General features: G+C 37.1%; 13 protein-coding genes across 13 annotated transcripts; 9 read left to right on the forward strand and 4 right to left on the reverse strand.

Moving 5' to 3' along the window:
• Positions 1 to 444: 444 nt before the first annotated feature.
• Positions 445 to 2,175, forward strand: PRCAT00002311001 (alpha-glucosidase; the record flags this gene model as incomplete). The annotated part of the gene is made up of 1 exon (XM_062952163.1): positions 445 to 2,175. One exon carries the CDS (start codon positions 445 to 447, stop codon positions 2,173 to 2,175), a length of 1,731 nt encoding a protein of 576 aa, XP_062809093.1.
• A 683-nt stretch (positions 2,176 to 2,858) lies between these two features.
• On the forward strand, positions 2,859 to 3,449 carry EST3 (telomerase subunit; the record flags this gene model as incomplete). The annotated part of the gene is made up of 1 exon (XM_062952164.1): positions 2,859 to 3,449. One exon carries the CDS (start codon positions 2,859 to 2,861, stop codon positions 3,447 to 3,449), a length of 591 nt encoding a protein of 196 aa, XP_062809094.1.
• Positions 3,450 to 3,852: 403 nt separating this feature from the next.
• On the forward strand, positions 3,853 to 4,422 carry PRCAT00002313001 (uncharacterized protein; the record flags this gene model as incomplete). Its single annotated transcript, XM_062952165.1, has 1 exon — positions 3,853 to 4,422. One exon carries the CDS (start codon positions 3,853 to 3,855, stop codon positions 4,420 to 4,422), a length of 570 nt encoding a protein of 189 aa, XP_062809095.1.
• A 102-nt stretch (positions 4,423 to 4,524) lies between these two features.
• PRCAT00002314001 (mitochondrial 54S ribosomal protein uL2m) lies at positions 4,525 to 5,634 on the reverse strand (the record flags this gene model as incomplete). Its single annotated transcript, XM_062952167.1, has 1 exon — positions 4,525 to 5,634. The coding sequence occupies one exon, from the start codon at positions 5,632 to 5,634 to the stop codon at positions 4,525 to 4,527; it is 1,110 nt and encodes a 369-aa protein (XP_062809096.1).
• A 308-nt stretch (positions 5,635 to 5,942) lies between these two features.
• On the forward strand, positions 5,943 to 6,560 carry ATP5 (F1F0 ATP synthase subunit 5; the record flags this gene model as incomplete). The annotated part of the gene is made up of 1 exon (XM_062952168.1): positions 5,943 to 6,560. One exon carries the CDS (start codon positions 5,943 to 5,945, stop codon positions 6,558 to 6,560), a length of 618 nt encoding a protein of 205 aa, XP_062809097.1.
• A 1,118-nt stretch (positions 6,561 to 7,678) lies between these two features.
• Positions 7,679 to 9,328, forward strand: PRCAT00002316001 (uncharacterized protein; the record flags this gene model as incomplete). Its single annotated transcript, XM_062952169.1, has 1 exon — positions 7,679 to 9,328. The coding sequence occupies one exon, from the start codon at positions 7,679 to 7,681 to the stop codon at positions 9,326 to 9,328; it is 1,650 nt and encodes a 549-aa protein (XP_062809098.1).
• Positions 9,329 to 10,005: 677 nt separating this feature from the next.
• On the forward strand, positions 10,006 to 11,469 carry PRCAT00002317001 (uncharacterized protein; the record flags this gene model as incomplete). Its single annotated transcript, XM_062952170.1, has 1 exon — positions 10,006 to 11,469. The coding sequence occupies one exon, from the start codon at positions 10,006 to 10,008 to the stop codon at positions 11,467 to 11,469; it is 1,464 nt and encodes a 487-aa protein (XP_062809099.1).
• Positions 11,470 to 11,554: 85 nt separating this feature from the next.
• On the reverse strand, positions 11,555 to 12,175 carry DOT5 (thioredoxin peroxidase; the record flags this gene model as incomplete). The annotated part of the gene is made up of 1 exon (XM_062952171.1): positions 11,555 to 12,175. The coding sequence occupies one exon, from the start codon at positions 12,173 to 12,175 to the stop codon at positions 11,555 to 11,557; it is 621 nt and encodes a 206-aa protein (XP_062809100.1).
• Positions 12,176 to 13,317: 1,142 nt separating this feature from the next.
• Positions 13,318 to 15,009, forward strand: PRCAT00002319001 (uncharacterized protein; the record flags this gene model as incomplete). The annotated part of the gene is made up of 1 exon (XM_062952172.1): positions 13,318 to 15,009. One exon carries the CDS (start codon positions 13,318 to 13,320, stop codon positions 15,007 to 15,009), a length of 1,692 nt encoding a protein of 563 aa, XP_062809101.1.
• Positions 15,010 to 15,162: 153 nt separating this feature from the next.
• Positions 15,163 to 15,513, reverse strand: PRCAT00002320001 (uncharacterized protein; the record flags this gene model as incomplete). Its single annotated transcript, XM_062952173.1, has 1 exon — positions 15,163 to 15,513. The coding sequence occupies one exon, from the start codon at positions 15,511 to 15,513 to the stop codon at positions 15,163 to 15,165; it is 351 nt and encodes a 116-aa protein (XP_062809102.1).
• Positions 15,514 to 16,962: 1,449 nt separating this feature from the next.
• Positions 16,963 to 20,307, forward strand: SPT23 (Spt23p; the record flags this gene model as incomplete). Its single annotated transcript, XM_062952174.1, has 1 exon — positions 16,963 to 20,307. One exon carries the CDS (start codon positions 16,963 to 16,965, stop codon positions 20,305 to 20,307), a length of 3,345 nt encoding a protein of 1,114 aa, XP_062809103.1.
• Positions 20,308 to 20,492: 185 nt separating this feature from the next.
• HEM4 (uroporphyrinogen-III synthase) lies at positions 20,493 to 21,257 on the forward strand (the record flags this gene model as incomplete). The annotated part of the gene is made up of 1 exon (XM_062952175.1): positions 20,493 to 21,257. One exon carries the CDS (start codon positions 20,493 to 20,495, stop codon positions 21,255 to 21,257), a length of 765 nt encoding a protein of 254 aa, XP_062809104.1.
• Positions 21,258 to 21,379: 122 nt separating this feature from the next.
• Positions 21,380 to 23,392, reverse strand: ACS1 (acetate--CoA ligase 1; the record flags this gene model as incomplete). The annotated part of the gene is made up of 1 exon (XM_062952176.1): positions 21,380 to 23,392. The coding sequence occupies one exon, from the start codon at positions 23,390 to 23,392 to the stop codon at positions 21,380 to 21,382; it is 2,013 nt and encodes a 670-aa protein (XP_062809105.1).
• Positions 23,393 to 24,098: the final 706 nt, after the last annotated feature.

Genomic DNA, 24,098 nt, shown 5'->3' on the forward strand with positions numbered 1-24,098 from the left:
GATTTTGGTATACATGTATTATATATGCATCAGTCTTATAGTAATGGAAAATAAAATAGATCATGGGCTCTATCCTTTTAACAAATTTACGTTCTTAGTTTTTATACAGAGCTTACTTATTCTGCCTAATCGATTGATATGATGCCCTAGAATATTCTCTTCTATGGCTTTGGGTTAATTAACCAGCTAAATCGTTTTCGTTTACCTTATCAGGAAAACCTAAATAATCACCATCCCCCCCCCTTCCCCTAAGAAATAGGCTTACTAATGTGGGGATAATAAAGACAGAAAAAAGGTAGTGATTCAGCGATAAATTGAGCGAAAGATATCAACAAAATTTGAAATACATGGAGAAAACGAAAGATTATAAATACTGAGTATGCAACTAATATAAATGTGAATATTTTATTTATGATGAATCAAAAAAAGCCGTAGCTATCCAGTATGACACTTCAGGAATTAAATAAATCTTTGGAGCCTGCGTGGTGGAAGGAAACCACAGTATACCAAATTTACCCCTCCTCCTTTCAAGATTCTAATGGAGATGGTATCGGTGATCTTCCAGGTATTATTTCTCGCTTGGATTATATCAAGGCACTTGGTGTAGATGCAATTTGGTTAAGTCCTTGTTTTGACTCCCCTCAAGTTGACATGGGCTATGATATTTCAGATTACAAGAAAATATATCCAGTTTATGGTAACATGGAAGATGCAGAAAAACTCATAAAGAATGCACATGAACGCGGTTTGAAAGTTTTAATGGATCTTGTTGTTAACCACTCCTCAGACCAACATCCATGGTTTCAAGAATCTCGCTCAAGCATTAACAATTCGTACCGTGATTGGTATATTTGGCGTAAACCGAAATATGACTTGCAGGGTAATAGACAGCCACCAAATAATTGGTCTGCTGCTTTTGGAGGAAGCGCGTGGACCTTTGATGAAACAACTCAAGAATATTACTTGCATCTTTTTGCAGTTGAACAACCAGATTTGAATTGGGAGAATGAGAAGGTTCGTGCAGCTGTCCATGATATAATGAGATTTTGGTTGAATAAGGGGGCTGATGGATTCCGTATGGATGTTATTAACTTTATTTCCAAAGACCAAAGATTTCCAGATGCTGAAGTTAAACTTCCAAATGCTAAATATCAGGATGGTTCCATCTATTATGCCTGTGGACCTAGATTACATGAATACTTGAAGGAAATTGGTCAAATCCTTATCGAATACGATGCTTTTAGCGTGGGAGAAATGCCATGTTGTAATGATGCCAATGAAATCATCAAAGCTGTTAATATCGATCGTGAAGAATTGAATATGATCTTTAATTTTGAATTAGTTGATATTGATCATGGTAAGGGAGGAAAATTCACAAAAGGCAGCTGGGAACTTGGAGAGATTTACAAAATTGTCAATAAATGGCAAACGTTTATGCAAGCAAATGGTGGATGGAATGCCATTTACTTGGAAAATCATGATCAGCCTCGTTCTGTTTCTCGCTTTGGTTCGGACTCGCCAGAATTCAGAAATGTCAGTGCGAAGATGGTAGCTACGTTTTTGGCATTCCAACAGGGCACCTTATTTGTTTATCAAGGGCAGGAACTCGGACTAAAAAATGTGCCCGCATCGTGGGATATTTCCAAGTACAGAGATGTGGAAATACTCAACCATTACCATGAATTAAAAGAAGACGGTGCATCTCCCGAAACTCTTAGGGCTGCAATGGTTGAGTATCAAAAGAAATCAAGAGATAACGCCCGTTACCCTATTCAATGGGATTCTTCAGCTAATGCAGGCTTTAGTTCATCTACCCCATGGATGGATATTAATGAGGACTACTTGGAATGGAACGTAGCTGATGAAGAAAAGGACATTGAATCTGTTTTAAATTATTGGAAGAGTATTTTAAGGATTAGGAAGGAATGGAAAGATATTTTTATATATGGAAAGTTTGAAATGGTTACGTGTATGGACGATGATAGTGTGTTGGCCTTCAAACGTACTAATAGTAAGAGTTCTCTTGTTGTCTGTAACTTTTCTAGAAATGTTACCCTGTGGAGTATTCCTGAAGAATTTGAAAATAGCAAAGTTTTATTATCTAATTATAACAGATCAAAGGTTCCCAGGACAAATTTTGAATTGCAGCCCTACGAAGCATTGGTTTTACTTTAAGAACTTCACAAGGAGCCTATTACTCATGAAGGAAAAAACCTAAAATATTGTATGTGCAGTTTTACAATCACGTAATAGTTTCATAAGCATCGAGAAATACTTTATTTCGCATTAGTTTAGACTTACGTTATAATCATGGAAAAAAAAGGTTCAGCATTGACTCTAGCCATGTAACCCTCAAAGATTTCTTTGATGCCACAGAGGATGGTCATCCATTTAGTGGACTATAGCGATGAAAAAATGGCGAAAACGATTACGATAATAATTGTAGTTTTCTATATGCTCCGCTGTACATTTCAATTATGAACGCTTGAATTCAATAATACCAATATGGCCTCGACATTATTGGAATTAAACAAGCTTGGCGGAAAGACGTATCCATTTATACAACTCTTTCCGCTCTTACCAAGATTAAAACATAGTTGGAGATTAAAGGGTATAATCTCACATTTGCACTATGCAAATCATCGCAAAAGCAGAGAGAAAAGACACTAAAAGAGCAGAACTACTGAATAGTAATCAAGAAAGAAAAGGAGGGTTAATAGTGACGAAGAAATAGATGATAAATAGTTTTAATGGATATTGTAGATAACGGTTAAACACCTCTGTTTTCTTTGTGTTTCTATTTCTAGTGCGAGTCGAAGTACGAGGCTCGATAATCAAATGAGTCTAATAAAATTGATATGAAACAAATAGTCAACTATCCATTGGTCTTCCAGGAAAGTTGGTTGAAGGATTTCGTCATAGAATGTATTGGACATCATATTTATACTAGCAGCTTGTATATCAAAAAAGGTTTCACAAAGAATGATGTGAAAGTAATGCCAATACTAAGGATCTTTAAATTCTTAAATTCCACGAGCTCATTAGGTATTACAGCTATATTGGCCGACTCAAAGCATAAAATTCTTGCTTATTTTCCATTTCGTCCCACAATTGTCAAGTTTGAAACGTTTTATAAGCAGCGTTTGACTTTTCACACAGCCAATTGTTTAATCACGGTTCAGCAGGCAAATCTCAAATTTATCAACAAAACAGAACTTCACAATGATTACTGCGTAGATTTCAGTAACGACATAGATATAGCGATTTTGGAAATCATTGACTTTAAGATTTTTCAGCGGGACCAAGTTCTGTTGCACAACAGTATTGAAAACTCTTTGTCTTTCCTCTATGATGATGGTGACTACAAATCACTGTGCAGAAGAACAACAGGTGGTTTGTTTCTTTCTTCAAGTGCCATGGCCGAAGATGATGATGTAGTCTCCAGTTAGAGTGCGATTTTTCTACACTTTAGCCTCAAAAGAATTCAATACTTAAATGATTTTCTATATATAAGTAGCCCAAATGTCCTATTTTATAGAGAAATAAATCCATTAACTTGTAATTGCTTCTAATCGCTTCTAACTTCTCGTATAAGACCACTTGTATTTCTTAACAATGATTTGCTACAATGTAGAGTCTTAACAAATAGTCATTTTCTAGTAGAAATGTAAATCGTTATAGGTATTTTTTCATTATTGCCCGATTCTGCAACATTTTATTTATTTTCTAAGTTATCAACATTTGTTGCAAAATTTGGCGGCTAAAACTTTAAAGCTAGTAAATATTAAAGAGAGACGTTTTGACTATCAAGTTAAACGTTCAGTTTATTTGAAGATCTAAAGAACTCTCAAAATGTCCACATTGCCTGGCCCATCCGAAAATACGCTGTCTTCGCAGCTAAATGAAACTCCAAATGAAGGTAAGCTGTCTTACAAAGAATCGTTAAAAAAGGCAGAAACGAATAAAGAAGACGAAAGCTTAAAAATAAAAACACCAATCCCTCAAATGCAGTTACCAGATGAATCCAATGACACATTACCTGATCTGACTTCGTCTGGCAAAAGTGCTATAGATTATGTTCGTTCTTGGGGTACTCCAACGGAGGAAAGAGTGCCTCTATTACCAATACATAGGTCCCCCCAGAGTCCTCCATCGGATTCTCCTGATATACCACAAGATTCAACAATCTTGGATTCAATCTTGACCTTTATATGGAAATATATCTTGACAGATAACATGAGAGCATTTATCACATCACACAAATGGTTTTTCATTTTGTTGGCAGCTGCCGTATTAATTGCCATTGGAGTATTGCTATACACAACTGGGAACTTGGGTCTTCTCTTAATCTATGCTAAAGGAATACTATGTTCCTTCGCCGGGCTTCTAGACGCGCCAGCATTTGTCTTCTGTCACCATTAGTGATAGCGCGTGAATGAAAGTTGTAATTCTTATTTACTATGTATACGAATGATATATATGTTAAATTTATATTTACAGTTGTGAGGTACTGGTGTGATAAAATCAACGTCTGGGTCTATCCTTAACCTTCATTTTATTCACATTCTTGAATTTTCTAGTCTTTGCAAACTTCTTAAGACCCCACATCGATTGTGAAACCTTATTTGACTTTGATTTACCTCTACCACCACCATGAGGATGATCAAAAGCATTCATAGCAACACCTCTCACCATTGGTCTTCTTCCCCTATGACGGCTTCTTCCAGCCTTACCCCAGGATATGGCTTGGTATTCTTTATTGGAAACGACACCGAGAGTGGCATGACAATTTATATTAATATACCTATGTTCTCCAGAACTGAGTCTGACGACCACCTTATTCGATTCCGGATGCTTAGATAATAATCTACCAAACGTACCAGCTGCTCTCACAAGTTGACCTTTTCCGCCAGGACGCAAACCAATGTTGTGAATAATGGAACCTACTGGTAACATACTTAAGGGCAAACAGTTACCTCTTTGCATGATCCTAGCGTTCAACAATGCTTCGTCGATTTCTCCATTATTAGTTTCATTCATCTCTTGAAGAAAGTCCTCAGGTAACCCTCCTCTGAAAGATTCCACCACGTCTCCAGCTCTTAGACCGGAGGCTGCTAATATATATGACAACTTACCGCTTTCATTGTGTTTCAATAATGCAATATGTCCAGATCTATTTGGATCATACTCAATTCTTACGACAGACTGTTTTCCACCTAATAATCTGTGAGAGTCAACGAATCTGTAGCGTTGCTTATGACCACCACCTCTCCCTCTTATAGTGATATGACCAGTATGATTCCTTCCTGCCGTCTTTCTCTTTGAAAGAGTTAGCTCTCTCACAGGTCCACCTTTGTGGAGATGATCATGTATGGGCTTTTTAAAGTGAGTGGAACCTGGCTGCAAATGTCCATTTGCATAAGATTTTATTTTAACATGCGCTAAAGCTAATTTTCTCTGCCTTCTGTATACTTCGTCTCTTCTCTCCAAGTCTGTCATTGTGTCTGTTTCTGGGAAGACTGAAGTTTCTGGTGTTCCATTATTACTAGCACTAGTCGTTTGGAAACGAACAAACCTGAACAACTTTGCAGTGGAAGTATAAGATCCACCACAAATCTTCTTCCAACCGATCATAAGCCCCTATTACTTTGACACTTCGTTTTTGAATTCTTAATGCGTTGAGCAAAGGTTTATTCACATAATTTGTTGAAAAATTGAGAAAATTAATCCCAGTACATATATTACGCGTATACAAAATGTTTGGCACCAAATACTGCGTAGTTTTCAGAATCGAGTTCAACCAATAATTTTACACCACTGTCGGAATCCGAATGAAAATTGATCATATTTACCGTAGAATAGTTTGTTACTTGAAAAAATAATTGACAAGTCTTAGACTATTGAATTCATTTTTGACATATCAACACAAGGAATCGATAAAAATGGCATCCCGTGTGTTTCTTCGTTCGTTGGCTTCAAGTGCCAAGTCAATTAAGCCACCAGTTGAATTATTTGGATTGGACGGTACCTACGCAAATGCATTGTACGCAGCATCTGTGCAAGATTCATCAGTCCCGAAGGCATTTGAAGGATTGAGCAAGATCAATAACCTTTTGGATACTGACGTTAAGGTTGGTGGTATTATTCTGAACCCATCCTTATCCAAAGAAGACAGAGCCGAAGTAGTCAAAATCATCTCTTCTAATTTGAAACTTGACAAGACGGTTACTAATTTCTTGAGTGTACTTTCCGACAACAATAGATTAAGTAACTTTAAATCAATTTACCAAAAGTTTGGTTTATTGAATGACGCAGAGCAAGGTGTTGTCGAAGCTAAGGTCACATCTGCCAAACCATTAGATTCAAAGATTTTGAAGAGATTACAAACTGCCATCGGTAAATCACACTTTGTTGGTGATGGCAAGTCCTTAAAATTGACCAACGATGTCGATGAAGAGCTTTTGGGTGGATTAGTTGTTGAAGTTGGTGATAGAACTGTTGATTTGTCAATTTCATCTAGGATTGCGAAATTAAACCAATCATTAACCGAATCATTGTAAGCTCTCTGTTTCATGTTCGGGGCGTGCGGGTTTTATTATATTATCATTCTGCTTCAGGCTATTTATGTCTGATGTGAAATATTATCGAATAGATATTTTCTATACTTTTCATGGTACTTATGTATACGCAATATAAAAAATATTGAAATTTATTGATATTGAAACTGATTGAGCCTTTTGGACACCGATGCGACAAACTGAAAGATCTAATTAGAGTGGCAAGAAGAGTATCGTAGAATTTTAGCAGCCGTCATATACTTTCTAAACACTCCACTCTCTATTTGACTTTCTAGTATTATATTTTACAAGCAGTCCAGAGATCCTGAAGAGATAAGCATCGCACATGAAACACCTCTTATCTTATTCAACTAAAGACCCAAGACTCGTGTCAATACAATGCGGGTTCAGAATATCTTGTCCTTACTCTATATCCGTGTGTTTTCAGAAACAGTCTTGGCTTGGCTCACGCAAAAACTCCAATATAGCATTCTTATCTTATTACGTTTACCGAACCTTACTCTGCTTCGCATTGAAAGAGAAGAATTTATCTACTACGTACAGCTTGTATCTCGATGACAGTTTGAAATTACTGTAGATAAAACTGCTCTGTGGTTTAACTAGTTACATTTGCGCAAATGTTCGTATCCTTCGGCAACATGCGTTTCTCTAGCAAAATGGTATCATAGGATGCGCACTATCATTGAAAGATTTCAACAAGATCAGATTCATTTTTGTACTGATCCCTAGATTCAGTAGATTCATAGATACAGAAACAAAGACCCCAGCGGTAGCTAAATCTGTTTATTTCTGGATTCGACAATAAGGATACTCTTCGTGAATTATAGTTAGGCGTTGCAAGACAGAACATTCTCCATCTTCGGGCCGTTGCAATCACACGGGGCATTAGCGCACCGGCACAAATTTCCGATTTGAGAAAGAGCCTCGAATATATGTTCCATATACAAGAAAACCTTCTTCTTATCAATAAAGAGAAATCAAATTTTATCTTGCAAAGAATCTGATCTGATAAAGGATGAGCTGCAGGACTAATATAAAGGAGAAGTGATTTGCTCTTTGTTAAGCAATATGGTTAGGCAAGACGGCAAGCAATATCCAAGATGGAAAAGGTAGGCCCTGAGGAAGAGAAAGATAATGTTCCAGGGACAATACACTTAGTGGACGTTGAGGGATTCTTGAATGTGGAGAAGAAAGAGGGCTCTGGTAACAATATTATATTACATCCAAAACCAAGTAGTAATCCAAATGATCCTTTAAGATGGCCAAAAGTTAAAAAGAACTTTCAATTTGTTTTGTTGATTACCTGGGCTTTTATGCAATCGGTGTCCACAGTGTGGATGGGCCCTGTGTACGACATCTGGACTGTTGAGTTTGACTGTACTTACCTGCAACTTAACAATTCGGCTGGTATTCTCTTTGCATGTATTGCCATTGGGTGTGTAACATTGCAGCCCTTGGCATTAAAGTTCGGTAAAAGGATCGTATATTTGATATGCACCTTACTTGAAATAGTAGGTAATGCGTTATATCTTCATGGTACTATTGGTTCTCTTTATGGAGCTTCTGCTATTGTGGGCTTTGCCTCTTCGCCGATGTTTTCGTTAATTGAGATTTCTAGTATAGACATATTTTTCCAACACGAGAGGGCAGACAAAGTGTCATACGTCGTTTTTGCGCTTTACGGAGGTGTCGCTCTTGGACCGCTTGCAGCTGGATTTATCACTGAAGGTGCTGGTTGGAAATGGTCACCGTATATTTTGATTATTATTTTTGGAACATTATTTTTCCTTCAGCTTTTCTTAATGGAAGATACAACATTTGAAAGAGATGACGAGAGCGAAGAGCTAGAGACAAACATTTTACATCAAATCAAATCTCATGAAACCTTGATGTCGGGAAATATACAAGAGGAGAAGAGCAAAATAACGAAGGACCAGGTCGCATTAAAGGTGATGAAGTCTGTGGATTCAAGTATCCCAGAGAGAACATATATGCAAAGAATGCATTTGATTGAAACTGAATACAGTGATAAGAGAGGCTGGGCTATTGTATTTTTTAAGCCATTTTTACTCTGTAGTTTGCCAGCAGTGGTCTGGTGTGGTATACTTCAGTCCATTCAACAAATGTGGTTGACGTTCCTTTTGAATACACAATCATTGTTCTTTGCGCTGCCTCCCTATAATTTCAGCACAGGTATGGTTGGAGTGACGAATCTAGCAACCTTTGTGGGCACAATATTAGGAATGTTTTATGGCGGAAGTCTAGTTGACATAATGACGATTTTCTTAGCAAAAAGAAACAATGGTATTTTGGAGCCAGAGTTCCGTTTGTGGAACACATTTATTCCATTGCTCATCAACGGAGGTGGGTTACTTGCTTACGGCTTAGGTATATCATATGGGGCTCCTTGGGGTATACCCGTATGTATTGGTCAAGGTTGTTTAGGCTTTTCTATGGCATCTATGACAGGAATTGCGTATACATACTGTTCCGACTGCTATCCAAACTTAGTCGATGAAAGTGTTGTTATGATTTCCTTCATTAATAATGGTCTTGCAACTGTTTTCACCTTTTTCATATCCGAATGGATGGACAGAGATGGTATCAATTTAATGACGTATTTAATGTTCATGATTAGTCTTGTCTTGAATGGAAGTTGTTTTATTTTCATTTTTTTCGGAAAGAAGTTTAGACGCCTTACAAAAAATAATTATTATAGAATAAGTGATTTGGGTAAAGTCACGAAGTGAGGCGAAGAGGACAATTTCATTTCTTAACTGTTCATCGAGCTGTGTCAGCTCAATTTATTTTACAGTACTTGATTAGATATAATAAAGTAGTTTCTTTGATTATCAGAGAGGAGTAAACAACACTTCTTTACAATAAAGAGAGCGCATTCAATAAGTTCTGACAAAGAATAATGTAAGATGGCCACTCATTTATAATCTGGGCTGTTGGGTAGCTTTCTTCTACATCTGTAATTGATGGTCTCACCAAGATCCTAATTTGTACAACCAGTATTAAACTCTTTATCCTTCAAATTACAATCGTTTAAGGTCAACTGATGTTCCTGCTATGTGCTCACGAGATTTCAAACATTTATCACAGCGTATATCTTTGTTTACTAAATAAAGTATTAGAAGAAGCTATGCTCTGTTCTCTGCCTCTACTTACCAAGGAAAGTATATCGATCAGCTTCTATATTTCATTTCACGTAGCAAGACAGAAGAAAGTGGAATACACCTAAGAGCAATTATGCGAGAGCTTCTCCATATTAGAGTACCCTTAGATTTGATGTAATGTTCTTTTGTTTCGAGCGAACTGATATCGAGCAATTTATATCAATATTTCGTGAGTTTTGACAGCACAAAACAAACCAAAAAAAGGAAAAGAAAATTCTAAGGGCAGAGGTTTGTTAAATAGCTCAATGAAAAGGAAACAGATAACCGTCTTCAAGTGGGTTGTGACTTCTGCTGCAATCATCTTAAATTTGTTCATATATTTTTATCCTGATATTCTAAATTCGACTCAGCAATGTGCATGGCATAAGTTTGAAGATTCAACGAGACTTAAAAGCAGATACCAATGGATTAACAGATTGCCGGAGAATATTAGTGACAAATTATTATTAAATATTCCTTCACTTTTGGATAATGATGAGAAATACAGTAAATCGGCATATCAAGAAAATGGACACATCAAGGACATCCAAATGTTAACTTTTGGAGACCCGCAGATAAATGGGAACTGGCCACTGACTCCATATATTAAACGTTTGGACAACTACGGAAATGATTATTATCTTGGTCATATATATAACGTGATGAGCAAAAGAATGAGACCAAGTCATGTTGCGGTAATGGGTGATTTGTTTTCATCTCAGTGGATCTTGGATTCAGAATTCTTCAACAGAACTTACAGATATGTCGAAAGGTTGTTTCCCAGACCTCTAGAGTATAAAAAAAATGTTGTAGATACTTTCCTCAAGCACGAGAATTACGATTGGCAACGTTTTTTGAGAGAAGAAAACGAAATGGATCCTGATGTCAGATTTGAATCTCGAGTGAATTATGATGTCTATGATTGGCTTCATGAAAATGTATCAATCCCAAATTTTGAAGTGCCCCTCTTTATTAATTTGACAGGAAATCATGACATCGGTTATAGCGGTGATGCAACATGGCAACATATGTGTCGATTTCATCAGCTATTTGGTCAAAATAACTACGTGATTAATTATAATAAAGGAAAACCAGAAGAGTGGAGGCTAGTGGTTTTGGATTCGCTTACATTAGAGGGGCCTGCTCTTCAGTCTGAGTTTATTAATTTCACTTGGTCTTTCTTGGAAAAGTTGCAGGAAAAACAGAACCCCAATTTCAAAGGCGCAACCGTTTTACTAACCCATATTCCGTTTTATAAAGAGGAAGGGTTATGTAAAGATGGACCTGAACACAAATATTACATAACAAATGAGAGGGAACCATATAAAGTTGGTAAGTTAAGGTCACAAAACCATTTGTCAAACGAAACGACTCAGAAAGTACTTGATATCTTGTTCCCTAACAAAGACCAGCCTGGAGTCATTTTAACTGGTCATGACCACGAAGGCTGCAATAGCTGGTACAACTATCAAGATGGTGAATGGCTTGCCGCAAAACAAAAGCTATCTTCTGAAAGACAACCTGTGAGAGAGATAGTTGTCAGATCGATGATGGGAGATTTTGGTGGCCAAACTGGCATCTTCACTGGGCACTACGACTATCATAAGAAACATTGGATGTTCGACTTCTCTTATTGTTCATTTGTGGTTCAACATTGGTGGTGGGCCGCAAAAATAGTTTCAGCAGTAGCAATCTTACTTCAATCGATAGGATATATATTTGAGTGGTGAAGTCTTTGCATCTTATTTTCAAATTACGTACATAAATCGTCTAGAATATCTAAATTTATTTTTGGATCTGCATAATTAGTTAATCCTAACTCTTGTCCTTCTTGGAATCTTCTGCAATAAACTTTTCAATGTCTGACTTGGCGGTATCAATGCTGTCTTCTGGTCCAATTTGAATTTTTTTAACTTTAAGTTTTCCATCGACAAATATCCAATGAGATCTTTTGATCCCCAGCGGAGACTTTTTAGCACCTAATACAGTGATCAATTTTCTTTCAGGGTCACTCAACAAGGGATACTTAAGCCCCTGTTTATTGGCAAAATTCTTTTGAGATTTTGGTTTATCGGCACTCAAACCAAATACGGTAACATCAGATTTATGGAAAAAGTCATAATTCTTTTGAAAACCGCAAGCTTGCCTCGTGCAACCAGGTGTAGAAGCTTTAGGATAAGCAAAAATCACTAAATATTTAGTCTTTTGAGCCGCTTCCTTTAAGCTCACTTCATTCTCATCCTCATCCAATAAATTTAAATCAGGAATTGAGTCTCCTAGTTGAATTTCTTTTGGGCTAGGTTCTTTTTTAATCTTTTCTTCCTTCAAGGGTGTGGAGGTAGCCAGTTTAGATTTCTTTCGTGGTGGCTCAGAACTGCCATTTGAGTTTGATTTCTGCTTGGAAGCGAGCCTTGAGGAAGATCTTAATTCAGGCATTAGAAGATTGATGAGGGATAGAAATTTCTCTTATTTTAATAACGGCGAAGTATAATACGTTACCCCCCGCCGCTAGATTTAAAAAGAAGAGCACCACCTTACAATTTGCAATATTGATATCAGTTCACGTGAGAGGAAAATAACAAAAATTCATTTGCCCTTTAATGCTCTTATAGCCTATAATTGCAAGTAACATGTCTAATAAAGGTTACTTGTCTGAATGTGACAGATCTACTTGGAATATTGAATTTACTAAAATACCAAAAAAAAATAAAAGTGCCTTAATAACAGAAATGTCAGGGTTTGGTTTGGTTCAAGTCTGAGACATCTCGAGAAACACGACAGTCCTGGAATAAGTTAAATTTCTTCTCCATTTACTGGCACATGCAAATTATTTCAAAGACATTATATGCATAAAGAAATACACAGTTACGGTAACAGCTAAAAGACAAGAAGGATCTTATAGAGTTTCTTACAAAGAGCCAGGATGTGGGGCTTCTTTAATTTCAAGTATAAGTAGTTTGACTACAGCCATTTTTTTAATTTTATTCCTATGACAACTTCTCTATCTTTTGTTTTGCTTTGTAGCCTGATGATTGAATATCTTCGATTACTATTAGTTAACAAGAGCCGTCGACTTGGTACTCTTTTAGACAAGCCCCAAATATATCGCACAATCAAACTTTTACCTCACTTGTATTAAAAAAAATCAAAACGTTAAATTTAGGACTTAGCTGGAAAGGAACGGATACTAATCTAATGAAGAATGCCCCATGAAGAATGCTCCAAAAGAGTCCCTTCCTCAATAAAATGTTATCTAGAGCTTACTAATAACAATCATAACGATATACTACGTTTTAGACAGTAAGCTATGTTAGCAAATTAATAGTTTGGTGACAGCCCTGAATGACCATAACAAATTCCCTGCAATCTAACCTTTAATATTTTATCTCTTTCCCCAGCTTTCTCATCTCATGGAGTATCAGCCGTACAGATAATTTCAGATTGATATATCGCGATCTCGAATTTTACTCGCATCTATTAAGTACAATTTATTAGGAGGGATATTTGGAATTCTTGAAAGATAGAGATAAGAAAAGAAGGAAAATAGTCTATGTCGAGCCAAATATTAAGTATATAAAATGAGAAAATTGTTCAAATTAAGGAGATTGCGATCTAATTCAGAAACCGCAAGCAACGATAGAGCAACTTCTAACGATCGAAGATTGAGTTTACCTTTAGGTGTTCATGATGCAGAGAACGAGAGGTCACCTAGTAATATAGTTAATAATGGTACTGATGCGCGCTCTGAGTCGACTCTGTTAAATGATTCAGTAGCACTTTCAGATGCAGATACACTCTTGTTTGATAGGAAGCAAAGGTTAGAACTACAAGACACTTACAATGAAAATTATACTTCTTATTTACCTTTTATATTACGTCAAATGAGGTTGGGAACACTCTCAGACAGGAATGAAGATAGTAGTTATAGTAATGGAGAATTAAGGGGCAATAACCGACTTACGAATAATTTGAATATTCCATCTTACGTTAATGATGTTAGCAGCCTTTATGATGACCAACCCACCATTACGAATGACTCACTTATTGCGAATGAGGCTACAAACTCAATGATCATTATGAATCGATCGTCTTCAAGTTACGACTTACGTCGAAGGTATGTCCTTGTGGATGAGTTTATTAGAAATAATACCTATATGTTTGCTGATGAAGAAGCTTTCAAATTATTCAAACAATTGAAATCAAAGAAAAAAGTAAAAACCACGCTACCGCAGAGCACAGTCGATGGAGACGGAAGCCCCTCTGACTATATGATTGCAAACCGTATTGGGGCCAATAGGTCGGATTTAATACCTCTAACATATAGGTTGAAAGGTATGGGATTACCAATTTTTAAAATTGTCACGCCTTACATGTCAACATTTAGAAAGAACTCTCCTTTCATGGTGTTCAAAAGATATAAAGAAGCTCCTTCGCCTTCAAAAAATCACAATTCAAGCAATCCCGAAGTGGAAACCGATATTGGGACCTACGACTTTTGTACGGTCAATACTAAGCATTTCAGTATGTTCAAAAGAATAATATTAACTTTCAATCCACCAGAAGAGCTGGAATTTAAAGTCTTGTTATTCCAATGCAACAATCAACCTTTTGCCGATTTTATCTATAAAAGCACCAGGTTTAGGGTCTTTGGAACATCCATATTAAACATGAGTATGATATCCTACAATGATAACTTGAAACTTTTAATAATAGATGATGATAAGCCATCAATGTGTGATTCAATAATAAATAAAAAACCTGGGTTTGAGATATCGTCACTAATAAAAAAGCGCAAGAATTCACTTGATGAAAACGGTTCTAATAAGAACAAATCTACTGAAGACATAAGTTACGATCAGAACGATCCTACTACATTTCCGAATCCAGTCCCTGATCCATCAAATGTTTTACTTCAAGACCCATTTTCAGAGTCAGTTCCATCAATGAAAAGTTTTATCAGCGATAGGAGTCCTCCGTTCGGAGATTTGAAAGACTCATCCGCATATATCAACGAAACGAACTTGCTTCCGCGAAGATATTCGGAAATCGGAAGATTTGATGTGTATCAAGATAGCAGGACTCTTAATGGTAAGAATCCAAGCAGCACATTATCTCTTGATGTCGACAGTTTGGTTTTGACTTGCATAGTGTTGACTTTGAGAGAGATTGCCTTGAGAAATTCTCCCAGATCAACAAATTTTTCAGTAGGTTTTGCTAACAGACTTGGAGCACTTTCAATGCCTCCTGTTCAATATGCTCTGTTATTATGAAAAGATAAAATTCATTCAATTTAAGACGACGTTTATTCTGTAATACTTTTCTGAGACTATGTAAGCTATGTAGTACTTACTTGCGTTCAGGTGATCTTGACCTGTCTCTTTCAGGTGACCTTGACGAAGATCTATGGCGTGGAGTTTCTTCATTTAAGCTCGGATTACCTTCATGCTGGATCCCTTCTCTTTGATACTTACCATCATCGAATGATTTAGTTTTATAATCTCTTGGAGGTGGGCGCAGTCCCCGATCAGATCTATATTCTCGGTCATAATACCCTCCACGGGAATAGCCACCACGGTAATAACGTCCTCTTGAAGTATACCCATAATTATTTCGAGGTGGATAATTATAATCATAATCATAGTCATATCTTCTTCGGCCGTAACCATAACCACTTTCTGGGTATTCATAAGCATTTGCACCACCTCCGTAACCGTAATCGCTATATCTTGAATAGTATCCTGAATAACTGCCTCTGCCGCCTCTTGGATAGTCATAACGACCTCTTCCTCTATAGCTACCTCGACTGACAGGGTAAGGATCGGACCTAGCTATCTGAACTACCAACCCATCTTCTAAAGAAAAAGGTAGCACCTTGCCATTCAATGCTAGAGCCCTTTCACAATCTTCAAAAGTTTTGTATTCTACAAATGCATACTTTTCGCCATCATCAGTTCTTGGAGGAGGTATATCTAATCTTATCAAATCGCCGAATCTATCATTGTGTTAGTGGACTGGTCAATCGCTTCGGATCATTTATTTTCTCTTTGTTTTCTTATTCTGATTATCATGATTAATAGGAAAAAGCAGGAGACGTAATGAAATGAATGCTTTGAGTTAGGAAAATTGGATTTGGTGGAACAAAATGAGGTTAAAAATGAAATTCAATGAAAATAGGACCATATGTTCAAATAAATCAATAATTCGCCATTTCTTCTCAATGATTCAATTCGATGGTGCTTGCTAGAGACGTTAAAAAGAGAGAAGTGAAGGATGGATGAGAACGATGGTCCTCAAAAGCTGACAGACCCCAAGTTTAAGAAAAATTAAAAAACAAAGGGATAACTCTCATCTATACTTACTTTTCGAAGTCCGGCGCCAAATCCACAGCCTTCGTGTCCCTTGTGAATCCTGTGACGTATAGTGTATTCTTAGGCATGGTAAGGTCTAGTCACATAATCAGAAGAATAGGTAAATCGTTTTTTCGTATTATGGTAGCCAATTGTGCATATAATATTAACGTGCAAGATAAATCTTTCGAAGGATTAGATCTCGAACCGGATTTATTTGCACCCTATCTAGCTCCTTCGGTCATGTTCCACTTCGAGATGGCAACAGTTTTATACTCAGTGCGAGATTAGCAATGCATAAGTCATAGATCAATTGAGACGATCAGCGGTGGATTTCTGACACTAAAGTACTCTTTAACAAAGAACTGCGCTAGTGTTTGTGTATCGTGACCTTATTGGAAGTAGGTGCAGGGCACTTAAAGATCGGGGTGTGCTGCAGACAGGCTCGAAAGGGAGACCAAGCTCGCCAGCCAGTACATACTCGCGTACTCCCCCGCCTTTCTTTTCATCGCGGTGCCCAACAAAATTTCGTCACCAACATTTGACCACGGCCACACCGCCAACCTGCACATACTATACCAGAAAAAGGCACACATCGCAGAGTTTTACAACACAATTAAATCGTTAAAGGCGCAGAGAACTACTTATTGCTCTGTTGTTAAATACTTTAAGAAAGGGGCAAGAGCAAAAATAAATAAAAATATTGTATTATAGATAAAGCTTACCTTAGGAGCATTATAATTTGAGTAAAAGTTTACTTTTAAATAATATTGGTGATTAAGGGAGACTTAATAATACTAGTACCGATTTAAACGGACTAACTGGCTGTTAAGGCACAGAAAACAGACTTCAAATCACAGTAGAAGTTACACAGAGATGTCAATAGCAGAAGAAAATAATATCATTGACCACGAGCTCATGAGTTCACTTCCGCAAGAAGATCATGATATATTGGATGAGTTCTTGGATCAAAGAGTTTACGACTCAGTTTCCACCGCAAATCAAGATTTGGTAGATCTGTTCTATCTGAATCAACATGGACATGGCATTAACTCCCTGCAACCACGCTTTCAAGATGTGGATATATCTCCAACATTTCAAGGTCCATCTACCATGCAAACACCAACCAATGAATCTTATATGTATATGGATGGAGGAAATTTCAAGAACAGCGAGTACACAACACCTCTTGAATACAGAACGAGTTTTAGAAGTCCTAACACAAACTTCAATAGCCCAAGCAGTAATGAAAAAAGAGATAGTCAATTATCAGACTACGAGGAAATAAGGGACGAGCTATCCAAGCTCAAGTTCGGAAATCAAAATATGAACCCATGTCCTCCTTCGGTTGATGTACCAGATCCCTCCTATTTAGATTTTTCTCAGGAAGCAATGTCGAAAATGCCATTTAACTTGCATTTATCAAGTTTACCCAGCTACTCAAGAGTAGAAACTCAGGTGAAATTAAAGTTTTCTTTAAGTCCACCGCCACCACAACTGTTATTGCACATACCTCAAGATCTCGTATCGAAAAACAAGTTTTGCCTTAATGAAAACGTTGAAGATTTGTCGCCAAAAGTGAAGCAAAATTTATTGTATTTGGATACTTATGTTTTGACTTCTAATTTTGAAAAATCTTGCAATATATGTCCAAGATGTATAAAGAGAGAACAAAAGAGGGCATCAAGAAGGAAGGTAGGCAACAGTGGTAATGAATCAGAAAATAATGGAAATGAAAATTATTCCCCGATGAGCGGAAGTGCAAAAAATAATGCAAATTCATGGGCAGATGAAAAGATGATGAAAAAGGCTATCATTTTTAATTGTAAAGAAATAGTATCTTTTCCGTCCCCAAATGGCTTGAATAGTGATTTGAGCAAGTCTTTGGAGCTTTCCGCAAGGATTATATGTTATTGTAGGCATCATAATGAGTCAGAAGGGTTCAAATTATTATTCGTTATTACTAATTCCGAAGGAAAAGTTGTTGCAAAGCAAATATCGTCAACAATCATGATTATGGATAGGAAAAAGAATACTGCATCAGTGCCGTCAAATAATGTCAATAATAACCTCGGTCAAGTGCTAAAGAAAGATAATACAACAAGGAAAACACTTGATGCATCAGCATCGAGCATTACAAACGAGAATGAAATAATGTCACAACTTCAGCCTTTATCACCAAACTCAATCGACGAATCCATGTCTGAAAACCAAGTGAATACTGATACAGATGGCAGAGGGTTCAAAAGAAAGAAGCTATCAGTCGATGATTCATTAAATTCGTCCACAAATCCAATGTTTAATGGTAGTGTTAATGGATTCTCACCTTTAAGTAATAGCGACACCAATACATCCGCTGCAACAAACATACTATCTAAGCCTTTGAATAATCATTTGGGAATTTCTCCCCTTGCATCTCAAATTCAAGGACAGCATCAACAATCTCCGACTATACAAAGAATAATTCCTGCGCAAGGACCCTTGAGAGGTGGTATTGAAGTAACGTTATTAGGTTTTAATTTTCAGCCTGGTTTGCAGGTTAAATTTGGCGCCAACCTAGCCCTATCCACACACTGCTGGTCAGACTCTACAATAGTAACATATCTACCCCCGGCTTCTCAACCGGGTCAAGTTTTGGTGAGTTTGGAAAATCATGAAGCAATTCTTACGAATGTCCAGCAGCAACAAATCTTCACCTACACTGATGATACAGACAAGCAATTAATTGAACTAGCACTACAAATTGTCGGACTTAAGATGAATGGTAAATTAGAAGAGGCTAAAAATATCGCTAGAAGGATAGTAGGAACTGACGCAAGTGGCCAGTCTGGTTCTTCTCCAAATAGCTCTGTCTCTAATGCTCCTACTGATTCTCCAACAAAGCAAGCTGAGATTGAAGGTAACATTGAATGGTTTAATAGTGCACATAAAGCAGTCGAACAATTAACTAGCGCAACTTTGGCAACTGAGGAAATATTAATAAACTTCCTTTCCCTTGTTGATTTGCCTAATTGTCCAATTATAATACCCAATTGGCAATTATGTAATGAACAAGGCCAAACTTTATTTCACTTGGCTACTTTGAAGAACTATAAACATTTAATTGGATTTTTAATCACGCATGGTAGCAAAATTGATGTCAAAGATAACCAAGGTATTACACCGTTATTTTTAGCATCTATGTGTGGTCATCGTGAATTGATTAGAACGTTTATTGAATGCAGGTCTAACTGGAATTTGAAACTTTCAAATGATAAGCATTTGAAGGACTATTGTGATTTAAATGTATTGGATATGTTTAATAATTTGGAAGAAATGTCTGTTGAAAGTGAACCTTCTTCGAATAAATCAAATGACGAAGTTGACGACCAATTAAATAAGTCAAGAAGCTTGGATTCTTTGAATTCATTATTTACTTTGAGTTACGGTCGCCGTATTTCTAAAATGGTATTTCAAGATAAAATTGAAATAGTGAATGATACAAATGCTGAATGTGTTGATTCATCTTACTACAGTGACAATAATTCCGAATTTGCAGACTCTGAATATGATTCAAATGATGAGGATGATGCTTCATTGGGACCTGACCAAGATGAAACCGAATCTACTTCTAAGTTTGAAATTGAACCCGACAGAAGAGAAGTTCTTGATAAATCTTTGATTTCAGAATCCCCAGCACCTGATGACACGCATGATTTAGATCCTAATAGCAGTAGCTTGTGGTCGAAGGTTAAAAGAGCTTTCAATAATGATGATGATGACAGTCAGCTACCCTCTTATGATGATTTGTTTCCATTTGGACCATCTGCTTTTCATTCAAAACCTAAGACTCACATTGAAAGAACACTCAATGATCATAGCAAGCAAAGCGGAAATGTTTTGAGAGCTTCTTCAAGCACCGCTACTGAGCTACAAGAAGATGCTGGGATAGCATCTGATTCTTCAGATGATGTTGTCATGTATATCAATCGTCCACGTAAAAATGTGGAGCATGATAAAATGCTCCTTTTCTTTTGGTTCCCAGCACTTGTCTGCGTTGCTAGCTTATTCATCTATATTACAATCATGGGCTACAAAGTGCAATTTGTTGAGGACTTCAAGAATTTCCTGAGATCGACTCTTGGAAATTTGATGGTTGGTAATGATAGACTTGCAAGGGTATTCAAGAAGAAACCTAATGTGGATAAAGTGATACGCGCGACCCAGAAGATGATAAGCTAATGACATTCACTTGATTCTTTAATTCACCATTTCTTTTCTCTGGCATATTGCTTAATTAAGCAGTTTTATCGATCCTTTTATAATTTAATTTGGTTTAGTCATTTAGATTTTTAATATATCGCGATTATCACGAACTTTTCTCAAACACTAATTACAAATTTTTTTTATAGTATGAATGAACTGTAATGACCAAATTTGTTATTTTACTAAAAAATAAGACGATCCCAGATGATCCGTATGAACTTAAATTTGAAAAAGAAGGTTATTCAACAAAATTCATTCCCTTATTGAAGCATTCTCATTCTGATAAAGATGCAACTAAAAAGTATCTATGTAGTGAGGAGTTCATGCAAACACCTATCTTCATAATAACGAGTCAGAGAGCGGTTGAAATACTTAACGAATGTATCTCCGAGCTTCAAGACGAAGCGATTAAACAGCGCATTTTTACAAAGATAGGATATACAGTGGGCCCCGCTACGGACCAAGCTTTGAAAGATGCCGGATTTCATAATATAAGAGGCGGTAAGAGAGCTGGAAATGGCTCTATATTGTCCAACATCATCATAGATGAAATACAAAATGATCAGAAGATAGTTTTTATAACAGGAGAAATTAGAAAAGATATTATTCCTAGGAAACTTAAAGATAATGGGTTCCAGCTCTCTGAACGAGTGATATACAAAACAAAACCAAGAACTGACATAATTAATAACTTTAAGCGGGAGTGGGAAAATGCTCCACAGAACCCATGGCTAGTGTTTTTCAGTCCTCAAGGAACGGAGGAAATTGTAAGTCATATTGTCAATACAGGAGCTACTGTAAAGATTGCATCAATTGGTCCAACAACGAAAGAGTACTTAGACAAAAAATCATTAACGCCACACATTGTTTCCAAAAAGCCAGAGGCAGGATCACTTTATGAATCAGTTTTTGATTTCGACGGGTAATGATTCCAAAGTATTTCATTGTATATTTCATAAAAACAGAATAAATGAAAATAGAATTAAATATTGACTAAACGTGAGTCACAAGATATAAAAAAGTTGCTTTGAAAATGATAGAATATTGTCTAACGATGCGCTTTGACCACGTCGATGATATTTTGAACAACAGCGGGATTAGATAATGTAGAAATGTCTCCTAATTGGTCCTCTTCTCCTGCCAAAACTTTCCTCAAAATTCTCCTCATTATCTTTCCAGATCTAGTTTTGGGCAAATCATCGATCAATAAAATTAACTTCGGTGCAGCAAATGGGCCAATCTCTTTTCTAACAGTTAAAACGAGTTCTTTTTTAACTGCATCAACATCATCAACATTAGCACTAGATTTAAGTGATACGTATGCTGCAACAGCTTGACCTGTCAATTCGTCAGCATAACCGACAACAGCGCTCTCGGCTACCAAATCATGTTCAATTAAAGCTGCTTCTATTTCTGCCGTAGAGAGTCTATGACCAGAAACATTGACAACATCATCGACTCTTCCTAAAATCCAGAAAAACCCATCTTTATCTCTCGCAGCACCATCACCAGAAAAATAATAGTTCTTGTATGGCTTCAAGTAAGTATCAATGAATCTTCCATAGTCATTATAAATACCTCTTGTAATTGAAGGCCAAGAAGATTTTATGGCAAGAACCCCTTCACTACCAAGTTCATTAATTTCCTCACCAGTGACAGCATCTAAAATCCTAGCGTCAATTCCAAAGAAGGGTAAAGATGCTGAACCAGGCTTTGTTGGAGTTATACCTGCCAATGGAGTTAACAAGTGAGAACCGGACTCTGTTTGCCAATACGTGTCCACGATGTGAGCCTTGTGCCTACCTATATTGTCATTATACCAGTGCCAAACCTCAGCTGCAATAGGTTCGCCAACTGATCCTAAAACTCTAAGAGAGCTGAGGTCATAATTCTCAACGTACTTAGTTCCAGCCCTTTTCAAAAGCCTTAAAGCTGTCGGAGCGACATAGAATTGATCAACTTTGTACTTGTCAACAATCTCCCAGTATCTTGAATAATTAGGATACGCAGGGGTTCCTTCAAAAACAACACTGGTAGCACCATTAAGTAATGGACCATAAACAACATAAGTATGACCTGTAATCCAACCGATATCACCAGCCGTAAATAAAATATCATCTTCATGAACATCGAAAGTGTATTTCGTAGTCAAGAGAGCGCCCAATAAATAACCTGCAGTTGTGTGGACGACACCCTTTGGTTTACCAGTGGAACCTGATGTATACAATAAGAATAATGGATCTTCAGAATTTACAGGTACAGGTGGCACATATGGTCCACTTTTATCTAATTCTTCATGCCACCATAAATCTCTTTTAGTATTAAACGGAACATGTGAATTACCAGTTCTCTTGAAAACAAGGACGTTTCTTACATCAGGACAGTCTTTTAATGCATCGTCAACGATCTTTTTAGTTTCAATAGTTTTTCCTCCTCTTTTGGATTCATCTGCAGTGATAACAATTCTAGAGTCAGCATCCAAAATACGATCTTTCAAAGACGTTGAGCTAAAGCCCGCGAACACTACTGAATGAATGGCACCGATACGTACAATCGCTAAAAGAGTGACAATAGCTTCTGGTATCATTGGTAAATATACAGCCACCGTGTCTCCTTTTCTGACGCCTAATCTAGTAAGTGTCTGAGCGAGCTTGCTGACTTCCTTCAACAATTCTCCATACGAGATAATTCTCCCTTCATTTACTTCGTCGGCTTCATAAATAATAGCAGGCTTATCTGGATTCTTTATTGCCCATCTGTCTACTGCATTATATGAAGCATTAAGTTGGCCATTGACAAACCAGGCAGGAATGTCACCATTTTTGAAGTCATTATCCGGTACTCTAGGGCTACGAGTATAATCAAAAGTTCTTATCCAACTCAATAGGTCGCGGGCCTTATCACCAAAGAACTTCTCAGGATTTTCAATTGACTCTTTATACCACTTCTGATATGTCTCGAAGTCTGGTAAATTTGGTTTGGATTTGGATCTCTCCTTAAAGCCAGCCGGTGGCATCGCCATCTTTTCATGATCTAAAGTAAATTGTGTTGCTTCAACCATTTCCTAGATCTATTTATTATGATAGGCAAGAATAAATGTTGTAATTATAGTCAATCCAGAGTTTTCCGTTTAGAGAATAGGATTGTTAATTTGTTCAGCTGTGCGCTCGTGTATTGAATGCGCGTGGTGCTAAATAATTATAATTGATATCTGATTAGCTCTTGACTTTTAACTGTCTTTGCACTCATCAAAAACATTTTCGATTAAACAAGGGAGGACATAATCTTTAAATACCCGTAATGATTCCGGCGTTTAATGTCCCCACCGCTGTGGTAATTTTCGATCGCTGGCAGTCTTCCGGTCACAGGTGTTGAGCAGCTACGAAATCTGGGGTAGCTCGGAGTTTGCGGGGGGTCCAACCGCCTTTCGCCGGTTTTCGTTATAAAATTTGACGGAACTAAGTTTTCTCCACATGACAACGATAGTTTTATACTCTGCTCGTATGTAAGATAGAAGTATCACATCGACGATAGCAATCAATGGCTCTATGATATGATAATCTCTCTTATTCTATCTTACAATGGAAGCTCTGTCGAAGACCTCGATTTCTGCGGTGGGGTGACAAAGCATGACGACCACAAAACGGGGAAGGAGGAGAAACTTCCTTAGTATTTCTAGTACGTATATTAATTGAGCGAGAATCTTGGCTACCGGAATCGATAATTAAAAAGGTCGGAGTGTACCGGTTGAGGCAGCAAGCGGTTGC

Source organism: Priceomyces carsonii (genome assembly GCF_900007245.1).
Source record: "Priceomyces carsonii strain CBS4050 genome assembly, scaffold: Debaryomyces_carsonii_scaffold_2, whole genome shotgun sequence".
Lineage (NCBI taxonomy): Eukaryota > Fungi > Ascomycota > Pichiomycetes > Serinales > Debaryomycetaceae > Priceomyces > Priceomyces carsonii.